Below are 11,384 nucleotides of genomic sequence, written 5' to 3'. Positions count from 1 at the left end.
GAACTTCTTTTATTTAACTGGACTTTTGTGCCCATTAATCAACTTCTTTTATAAAAGACTTTAGGTATCAAAGTTTCAAATTGGAAAAGATAAAACTAAAATAAAATGGCTATATTATTTAAGATTATTCCCTGAAAAAATCCACTTAATGGTAAAGAAAGCTTATTTCTAAAATTTGGACTAAAATCCCATTGCCTTACCTAGTTAAGATTCTGTTATTCATTTTTATGCAAAGCACAGAATATGGATTATCTAGAGGCATCATCACTCAGCTTTAGAGTGGACTGATTGATGGTAGACAAGCTAGAAATATGTCTCCTGCTGAATGAGGTAGGTCTAGGAAATTTTTTATTAATGTGGTAGCCATTAAAAATTACCATTTCAACTTCTGTGATCATCATTTTAGCAAGATAGTCTAGTAGAGAAAATGCGATTGTATTAGTTATTTATGGAGGATGCTTGAATTTTAAAAGATCTACTTTACATGAGCTGAAACTTTCATTCCATTTTTAATACTGACTGTGCAAAACACTGAGAACGTGTAAGTGAAATCCACAGTGCATTTCAGTTTAATTAGGGCAGATACTATAATAAAGCCTTGTATTTTCAGTTGTTTTGGAAAGTTTGGTGTTTTCAGTCTGAGCATAAAGGTGGCCAGTGTTTTTCACCAGTTTCTTATTGTTACAGGCAGATTCCCAACCTTTGGAGATCAAAATAGAATACTCAGGATTTGTCATAGTGATCAGACTTCCTCACAACTTCCTAATTAATAGGGACATCTCATTTTTCTTCTTTTCTCCCTATTATTTTCTAAAGCTTATACTATAGTCTACACTTGGGAATAGTGCATTCATAGTACCATAATCTCTTGCAGCAGTATTAAAAATTCAGTAAGAGAACTTTCAAAGACTTTTTGCTTTTATTTTATATTTTATTAAAAATTTTATTTATTAAAAATTCCTATGGTTCTGGAAATTGTACTTTCCTAGGAAATGTGAAAACTTCTAAAAGCTACTACTTATTATTTGCCAGGGAACTTTATTTAAGGTAAAGTAGAGCCATAAATTCAGGAGGCTGCAAAGAAAGCTAAAAGGGAGAAATGTTGAGTCAACTTTTAACTTTTTTTTTTGTTTTTTGAGACAAGAGTCTCACTCTGTTGCCCAGGCTGGAGTACAGTGGTATGACCTTGGCTCACTGCAACCTCCACCCCCCGGGTTCAAGCGATTCTCTTGCCTCAGCCTCCTGAGTAGCTGGGATTATAGGCATGCGCCACTACGCTCAGCTAATTTTTGTATTTTTAGTAGAGACAGGGTTTCATCATGTTGGTCAGGCTGGTCTCGAACTCCTGACCTTGTGATCCGCCTGCCTTGGTCTCCCAAAGTGCTGGGATAAAGGTGTGAGCCACCGCGCCCAACTGTTAATGATTATTTTGGGGGAGTAGATCAGCAATAATAAAATCATTATGATCCACACCTAACCCACTTAAAAAATTTCCAGATTCTCAATTTCTGTTTAATTGCCTATCTTCTGGCCAATTCAACCTGCATTAATTACTATAGCAATATAGTATGTCTTGACAGATAACATAACTAGTTTCTTCACCTTATTTTTCATCTTAAAAATTATCTTGCCTACCCTTTCATCTTTAATTTCCATATGAATTTTAAAACCAGGTTGTTGCAATCCACACAAGTAAAACACTTGGCATTTTTTTGGAATTTTGTTAAAATTACAGACTAATCTGAGGAGCATGTCAACTTTAAAAGAGGGTATCTCAACAGCAGCATTACTGATATTTTGGGCTAATTATTTCTTGTTATGGCGGGCTGTCCTGTGCACTGTAGGATGTTTAGCAGCACCCTGACTTCTAATTAATAGATTCCAATATAAACAACCTTCCTCTCTGTGTGATGACAAAAAATGTCTTCAGACAATGCCAAATGTCCCCTGAGGGTCAAAATCACCCCTGATTGAGAACTACTACTTTAAGATACTGAGTCATACTATTCACGACAGTAGTGAGTCAATCCATTCATTTGGCTGTCCTTAATTCTCTTGAATAAGTTTTGTAATTTTTTCCATAAAAGTACTGCAGTTATTCCACAGAACTTTACATTTTTGTTAATACTGCAAATAAAATTTTTCTGGGTGTGTAATGGTAATTATTTTATGATTTTATAGAAATTCAAGTAATTCCTCAATACTGACTGACCATAAATTCAGCAAACTTACTGAGCTCTTATTTTTCCTGATACTTCTTTCTATTATTTTGGATTTTCTATGTAGGCAATCATGTTATCTACAATATCTGCCAGGTTTGTTTCTTTTCCAAACTTTTGATCACTTACATGTATTTTATTTCCTCTTGTGTCTTTAACTGACACATGAATGAACTTTAAAAAATTATATATTTGTTATTGATTACAATTAAGAATAGAGTTTGCATCATGACAGTTCTGTAAGATTTGTTGATTCCATACATTTGCAAAATTTTTTATACCTACTCAACAATAATGTATAATATTCTATAAAAAATAATTTTTCTTTACTAAACGATATATGGCTGCTACATCGTTTGTTAATTATAATATTAAAATATTCTTACCTGCTTCACTTACTCATTCCCAAAAATGTTATGCTAAATTATTCCACTGTTTTGGGTGTCACTTTGCCTTTGCATATTTGTTACTTCTTTATTTATATATATATGTATATATATGTATATATACACACGCATATATTAAGAAGTAATATATGTTAGTATATATATAAAGTGTATATATATAAAGAAGTACATACATATATATATACACACACACACACACACACACACACATACACACTTTCTTTTTTGTTTTTTTGAGATGGAGTCTCGCTCTGTTACCCAGGCTGGAGTGCAGTGGTGTGATCTCGGCTTACTGCAAGCTCCACCTTCTGGGTTCACACCATTCTCCTGCCTCAGCCTCCTGAGTAGCTGGGACTACAGGCACCTGCCACCATGCCTGGCTAATTTTTTTTTTTGTATTTTTAGTAGAGATAGGATTTCACCTGTGTTAGCCAGGATGGTTTCCATCTTCCGACCTCATGATCCGCCGGCCTCAGCCTCCCAAAGTGCTGGGATTACAGGCATGAGCCACCGCACCCTGCCACTTCTTTATATATTTTAAACAATCTGATGATGCACACAAGTGTAGTGAATTCTTTCCAGTGTGTTTATCTCAGCATTAGGGTTCAAGTTTACCCTCAACAACGCTTTTCGTCTGTTTCTGATATAATACAGCTATATCTGCTTTCTTTTCATTTGTATTTACTTGGTAAACATTTTCCATTCTTTTAGTTTCAGCTTCACTGAGTGCTTTTATCTTTTGTAAACAAACTATAGCTTCTTTAAAAATCCAATAGGATAAAATCTAATGTCTGGTTTTTAAATGAACAGAGTTTACTCATATTTATTATGATTATTTGTACACTTGTATGCATTTAAACCATCTTCTTTTATGCTTTTGTTTGTGGTTATTTTAAAGACTCTAAGATAATCACAGAAAAGTCCTATTTAAATTCTTAAGTAAAGTAATATTACAATTACATATGTCATCATTATATCAGCCAAACAACTTGTGGATTTTTGCAGACAGTTATATGTTATATGTATATTTCAGAGAATATATTGGTTTATTTCAACATAGTCAACTATACATTTATACATATATATTGACTTGCAGCATAGTTCAATATTTTAAATCATTATAATGCCTTTTAAATATATTTGTTTTTATAATAAATCATTGGCATATTATAGTTATTTGATAGACTATTCTTACTGTGCCTGAGGAACTGTCTGATCATAAACTTTTTTTAAGTAATATGCTTTAGATGAGTTGCTGATTACAGGGAGAACTTATGGAAAAATGGTGTTTATATTAACAATACTGCTGGCTCCATTAGCAGACATACGCCTGAAGAGACTTAAAATAGCTTTCACTTTACTTTCATTCCCGAATACTATTTTTATCATGAACTTCCCACCAGGAAAACCTTACTAGGCACCTCAGTAATAGAAAAGAAGCAGTAAAGACTAAGATTTAGGTTCTTATGTCTACACCTTCATCTAAATTATTACAATTATAAATCTTTTCATTTTATGAGACTGGTAAATTCCATTTTATAAACTGAAAATCAATTTTATTTGAAAATTAAAACAGAAATTGTAATTTACCACCACCGACCCCGTGCACACCCCACATTTACAAAACATAGTCAGCAAGAGTTGGGATAGGATTTGAGAATGCTTACGGTCTTACTGTTGGATAGACCTGTCTACTGGAAGCTCCAAAGTAAATAAGGTCAAAAAGCAAATAACTCCACAATGCTCCCTTCTGAATGTAGAGGGAAGTTAATTTTTAAAACCTGCTTCTCTCCTAAATTTTTTTCCACATGAAAGCCCAGGTCTTCGGTCACACCACTGCAGTCGCTTACAGTGCTGAAGTGACATGGGTAAGGGTATCAGAGGACCTGCACCCAACTCAGTTTCTCCCATCCCTCTCCTCAAACTCAGTTCATGGGAGGGTCACTCAATACAGGTGGCTCCAAGTGATATGTTCCTCTGGTTACTGCCCTAAGCATATGTGAAGTCTACAATAAAGTGTGTGCACTTAATACTAACAGAAGGTTCTGTAACAAAAAAAACGGTTGACCAGTCTGGCCAATAGTGAAACCCCGTCTCTACTAAAAATACAAAAATTAGCCGGGCGTGGCGCGCAGCTGTAATCCCAGCTACTCAGGAGGCTGAGGCAGGAGAATCGCTTGAATCCGGGAGGCGCAGGTTGCAGTGAGCTGAGATCGCGCCACTGCACTCCTGCCTGGGTGACAGAGCGAGACTCCGTCTCAAAACAAAAACAAAACAAAATGGTTAACATTATTCTAACTAAGTTATAAAGCCACTAGCACATATGCCATTCTGTCTTTCTCGCAATAACCTGCCAATGGTCTCCTCTCTGACCTGTAGAGAACGGGGGTGGGAACAGACCAATGAGCTAGAGGTCTTCTGAACAGCCAGGAGCTGGAGGGCTGGAGCCCTCACAGGCAGGAGCCCCTTGTGGAATGGAGAAAATGAAAATTTCTAGGATTGTTAAAGATGTCCGTCAAAAGATTTGAAGGTGGCTGTTTGTCTCACTACAGAGCCCAAAGCTAACACACATCATCACATTATCATACCAGACACTTTAAAATGCACAGCATACAAAATATTGTACAAAACCATTTTAACTGATGGGAAATTACTTCACACCTGAAACTTACCGGTGGCTAGATTTGAAACTATGGATCAGATCTGCTGCTGTTACTCACTGCACTAAAACTGCATTCATTTTTACCTAACAGAAAGTTATATTAGGATTGTACATCAAAATATTGAAAAAGAGTGTCTCATAAATCTATATGATCATTTTGTAATTTTGAACTTGAGGAAGATTAAAAATAATATCCATGTAAATGTATAGTATGTATTCTATAGAAAACTCCAGTAGGTTAAAGTGAGTTTTCCCAGTTTCACAATATTTTTTAAAGTGATGCAAAGTAGACTTTTTATGCCAAATAAATAAGTGGATTACCATGTAGGCCAAACAGTCAACTCAATTATCAAATTACTGCTTAGATTAGCTATTTTACATCCAAATCAATTATACTGACACCTGGATTGACCATTAAGTTTTTTTTTTTTTTTTTTTTTTTTTTTTTTTTTTTTTTTTTTTTGAGGTGGAGTCTTGCTCTGTCGCCCAGGCTAGAGTGCAGTGGCGTGATATCGGCTCACTGCAACCTCCACCTCCTGGGTTAAGCAATTCTCCTGTCTCAGCCTCCTGAGTAGCTGGGACTACAGGCACACACTGCCAAACCCGGCTAATTTTTGTATTTTCAGTGGAGATGGGGTTTTGCCGCAGTGGCCAGACTGTTCTCAACCTCCTGACCTCAGGTGATCCACCCGCCTTGGCCTCCCAAAGTGCTGTGATTACAGGTGTGAGCCACAGTGCCTGGCTTAAGTTTTTTTCTAAAGCATGTACTCTACACGATCTAGTTGTTTTATGACAATGCTTTTTAAGTTGCTGATATAAACCCAAAGATTGAAAACATTTACATATTACAAATTAAAAGAAAACCAATATGCATTTCAAGAATAACCTCAAAAGAACTTCTGAAAAGAGGCACCGCAGTCTACATGAGAAATGGTTCTCTGCTCAAAGGAAAGCATACAATATAACTTTCAAACTCCTGAAATTCTATGTTAGTTGTTTCAAAGTGTGGTCTACAGAACACTTGGAGCTTGAAGCTTTGCTATTGCACTAAAGAAGATTTCAATGAGTGTGGGACATTGTTGCTTCTACAAAATAAACAGTCCTTTTATGCAGGACCTCTCAGAGTTTATCGTGTTAATATTAATGTTAATTTCTAAAAGAATGATAGAATAGGCAGCATTATATCCCAAATCAATTTAAGACAAAGATTTGGAGGAATTTGCTTTTTGAATTGCCACATGAATACTAGGTTAATTAATTAACTAAACTAAACTTCCCAGAGAATGATATTTGATTTCCAGTGAGTGGAAAACTTACCAGCTGTTTCTATTTTAGGAAACATAAAAAACACATTATATAGTATTCACAATGAACTAGTAAGTCTTCGGTCATAAAATTTAATCCTTAGATTAACTGATCATATTTCATCAAAACTTGTATTTCAGCTTGAACATACTTTAATCTAGTTACCTTATTGTATCAGCTTGTCTGACATTTAATTAACTATGCATAATTAAAGAATAAAAACCACATTTTTGTGCAGGGAAATCATATGGAAATCACCATTCACTCCGGCCAGCATCACAGTTGCAGTAATACTGAGAATCAATGCAGTTTCCCTCTAATCCACAAGTACACTTTTGAGCATCAGGCAGAGAACCTCCCCAGTAAGTGTGTGTTTCATTGGTTCTTCCAACCCACCAGCTCAGTGGGGTTCCATCTGAAAGACAAGTATGAGAAAGATGACATCTACTTTGTCCCTCACTACCACCCTCCCCATAAAGCTCCCTTTACTCCCAGGTGTAAAGTATGTGGGTGTGAGAGACAGAGAGAAGATGAGACTATACTTAAAAACTTGTATTTTACCTCTGAAACAAAGATGTTTCTTTAAACATGCTAACCAATGTTTTCCCCCCAATATTTCAATATCCAGGCTTAAATGATTCCCATCTATTTTTCTTCTATTAGAAATCAGTCAGTTGCATGTGATATATACTTTCTATAGAAATAACATTCAAAACACATTCACCATTAAAATAAGTATCAGAGTAATTTGCACACTAAAGATAAAATGTATTTGAAAGTATGAAATGTTCATTGAGAAAGTTTAATATTATACAAAGACACGGATTTATCTCATCCCATCTTTTTTGCTACTCGTATATTACACATTTGGAAAGATGTAGTACTCTCTTTCAGGACTTACGAATTTTTGGAGGTATTTGTTTTTTTGCATTGGATGTCCTGACTCTTTATTTGGAAGTTCAGGAATGACATTGATAGGCTTTTCTCATCTCTAAGGTCAGAGGTTTCTTATGCAAAGAAACAAAGTGCCCTGGGTCAACTACAGCTCTGATGAGTGCCCCTCCTCCTCAGCACTGACAAGGATTAAATGATAGAGCCAGAACTAACTTAGATCTACAGAACTGCATGTTAGAACAAGGGATGCTGCCAGGGTTTGCGCAGGGTTGGGGGAAGATTGGGGTGATGGACTGCATATCGCAGTAAAGTTAGGATAATTTAAAAAGCAGGTGTCAGGCCACCTATCTTAAAAAAGGAAGGGGGTCAGGAGCCACATGTTGCAGTCATCACAAATTAGGGCATGAGGAAAATGAAACTGGATAAACTCAACCAGTTTTTTAAACATGCTTGGTCATTTGGTGCTGTTTTTCAAATTTCAATAGGTTGTTACCATTGGAATATGAATTGAGATCTTGAACTTAGCTTCCACCTTACTGCTTATTACAACTCAATTATAACTCATTCATAAATAAGATCTCTGCATTCATTACCACCACCGCTATCTACCACCTGCCCCTCTGCCAAAATGAAAAAAAAAAAAAAAAAAAAAAAGGCAATCTGTGAAAATTTAAAGGGGAATTAGTATCAGGAATCTTTTTAAAATATGCTAACAGCTTATCACTACAAAGTAACAGATATTTCAAAAATTAATATACTCTTCTTGGAATGCCACTTTAAAAATTATCGACTTCACCATTAAACTCTCGCAGATTAAAGAGCAAAACACTCATTCTATCCTAATGTACAAATGTATATTTACATCTACATCTCCCACATTCCCCATAAAGTAGTAAAAATAAATTTTTTAGAAACAGTAACAAAAAGACGTAAGGGGGGAACTTCTAGACTGATAAACGATCTTGTAGACTTGTCTATCCCTGCTATTTCCACCAAGGATAATGATACATTCTGGAAATAATACAGAAGACAACCAAAGAGGATTCTGAAAGGCAGAAGGAGGAAGGTTAGGACCCCAGGACTGGAAAATACAATAACATGACTTCAACAAAAATTCTGAATCGGCTCAAGAATAGAGCGAAAATACAGAGGATAGAATCACTGAACTTTAGGGCTCATCAATAGGCTTTATCTAACCTGACCAAAAAAGAGAAAACAGACTGAATATAAAAAGAACTGAGCCATAGGATCCTATCAGACAATATCAGAATCTCAAAAAGAGAGAAGAAAGTGTGCTGAAAGAGTACCAAAAAAATACTGGCTATAAACTTCCCACATAAGGTAAAACATATCAACCCACAGATTTAAGACGCTATGCAAGCCCAAAAAAGGTTAAACCCAAAAATATCCACACCAAGATCCGTCATAATTGAACTTATTGGAAACAAAAAAAAATCCTGAAAGCAGCCTGAGAGAAGAACACATTACCTGTAAAAGAACCCTAATTTGAATGATAGTAGATTACTCATCTGAAATTATAGAACTAGAAGGAATGGCATATTTTTTTCAGGGCTGATAGAAAAGAATTGTCAACTATAAATTCTATATCCAGAGAAACTATCCTTCAAGAATAAAATGGAAATAAAACCTTTTTAACACAAAAGAAAACTAAAATAATTTGTCGCTAGCAGGCATTCCCTAAAGAATGGCTAAAGGAGGTTTTTCAAAAGGAAAAGAAATTATAACGAAGGATTCTTGGAACATCAGGAAAAAAATGAAAAGAGAAGAAATACGGGTAAATATAATAGACTATCCTTATCATTAATTTTTGAAATGACATATGATAATTGACACAAAAATTGTAATACCATATGATACTCAAGACAATGATATATAGAAGTGGGGAAGATAAAGGACCCAAATAGAAATAACGATTCCATATTTCATTATAAGAGTGAAAATACTTAAGTTGACTGTGATAAGTCACATATGTACACTATAATATCAAGCAATCAGTAAGAAGATTATAAAAATTACATGTAAATGGTTAAAATATAACAAAAGTTAGACATTGGCAGAGTGAACTGAAAGAAAATAACACAACTAGAAATTTACAAGAAACTCACTTCGAAATAAACATAGGCAGGTTAAAAGTAAAAGGATGGAAAAAATACACTCTGCAAAATTAACTTTGAGAGAAAGCAGAATGGTTATCTCATAAAACAAACTTCAGATCAAAAACACTAGAAGCAAACAGGGACATTACATAATGATTTGTTTTTAAAAAAACAGTCACCAGCAAGACATAAATGCATATGCAAGAAACAATAGACCCTTAAAAAATGAAGCAAAAAATTGAGACTTCTGGGTTTCCAATCTGACATGATGCTAAGTGTCTGGAAGTCATCACTCCCATTCTCACAAGAGAAAAGCTGAACTAACTAAAAATAAACAATTCTTCTTAGATCCATTAGAGAGTTAAAGTCATAGGGCAAACATTACTCCTAAAGCTGCAGAGACAAGTGAAAACAGCATCACAGCTGATGGAGCCAAAGCAGATGGTGGAGTCTGGTAAAAGCACTTACAATGTCATTGGGCAATTGGTGGATACCGAGCAAGGACAAGCTACAGAGATTAAAAACTCCTAGAGTGGGGGATAAGCCTCAGAGGGTCAACACACGTTCATGAGTTTTATCTCCAGGAAGAGCCCCAGCAAGCTCTCAGAATAAAGATAGGAGAAAAATGCTCTTATGTCTCCAGCAGGGGGAGGGAAGGAGTAAATATTTTTGAAATAAGCGCAGAACATTATGTTCTCCTTAACAACATTCTAACCCCCCAAAAAACTAGCTTACTAGAGCCTAAGCCACCTAGGGAAATGGAAATACCCAGCACCAGCCCCCTCTACCCTTCTTTTCTCACCCAAGGGAAGGGGAAGGAAGCTGAGCAGCACTCTGAAGGTCACAGTCCAGGAAGACAGGTTCTCTAAAAGACTGACATAATCATAAGAGTATAGGATGCTTCCGCCGGGCGCGGTGGCTCACGCCTGTGATCCCAGCACTTTGGGAGGCCGAGGCGGGCGGATCATGAGGTCAGGAGATCGAGACCATCCTGGCTAACACGGTGAAACCCCGTCTCTACTAAAATACAAAAAACTAGCCGGGCGACGAGGCGGGCGCCTGTAGTCCCAGCTACTCGGGAGGCTGAGGCAGGAGAATGGCGTGAACCCGGGAGGCGGAGCTTGCAGTGAGCTGAGATCCGGCCACTGCACTCCAGCCTGGGTGGCAGAGCGAGACTCTGTCTCCAAAGAAAAGGAAAGAGCTGTCAATTTTAGACTCTATTTAAGACAGAGTCTCTAGGGAAACTCAAATAAAACAGAAGAAAGAAAAATAAAAGAATCTTAGTGGAAAATTTAGCCTGTGACACCACAGTTATGCCTAGAGCAAACACAGCCTAACTACTAACCAGATAAACATAAAACCTTACTTTAAAGGCCTCCTTACCTCAGTTCCTTTGCCAATACAACATGTCTGGCTTTCAACAGAAAATTGCAAGGTATGCTAAAGCCAAACAATACAATCTTATGAGACAAATCAAGCAAACATGCAGATATAACAGATTTGGAAATAGCGGGTAAGGAATTTGAAATAATAATCAATATGCCAAGGGCTCTATGTTGAAAAAGTGGGGGCAACATGCAAGAACAGATAGGTATTATAAACAAAGATATGAAATCTCTCAGAAAAGACTGGGAAGACTGGGAAGTGGTGAGGAAAGAATCAGTGAGTTTGAAGAGATGTCAATAAAAATTTTCCATTAAACACAAAGAGAAAAGAATGAAAATGAAACTTAATATCCAAAACCCACTGGACAATTTTTTTTTTTTTTTTTTTTTTTTTT

General features: G+C 36.1%; 1 protein-coding gene across 1 annotated transcript in view; it reads right to left on the bottom strand.

The window, feature by feature from the left end:
• The window catches only part of LOC108529275 (contactin-associated protein-like 3), a 219,639-nt gene that overhangs the window by 37,736 nt on the left and 170,519 nt on the right, over positions 1-11,384 (bottom strand). The window contains 1 exon segment of the mRNA XM_017871463.1: positions 6,852-7,008. Coding sequence (XP_017726952.1) covers positions 6,852-7,008 — 157 coding nt within the window.

Source organism: Rhinopithecus bieti, unplaced genomic scaffold (genome assembly GCF_001698545.2).
Source record: "Rhinopithecus bieti isolate Rb0 unplaced genomic scaffold, ASM169854v2 scaffold_6063, whole genome shotgun sequence".
In the NCBI taxonomy this organism is placed as follows: Eukaryota; Metazoa; Chordata; class Mammalia; order Primates; family Cercopithecidae; genus Rhinopithecus; species Rhinopithecus bieti.
The sequence above is the reverse complement of the archived record's forward strand: the minus strand, read 5'-3'. Positions and strand labels throughout refer to the sequence as shown.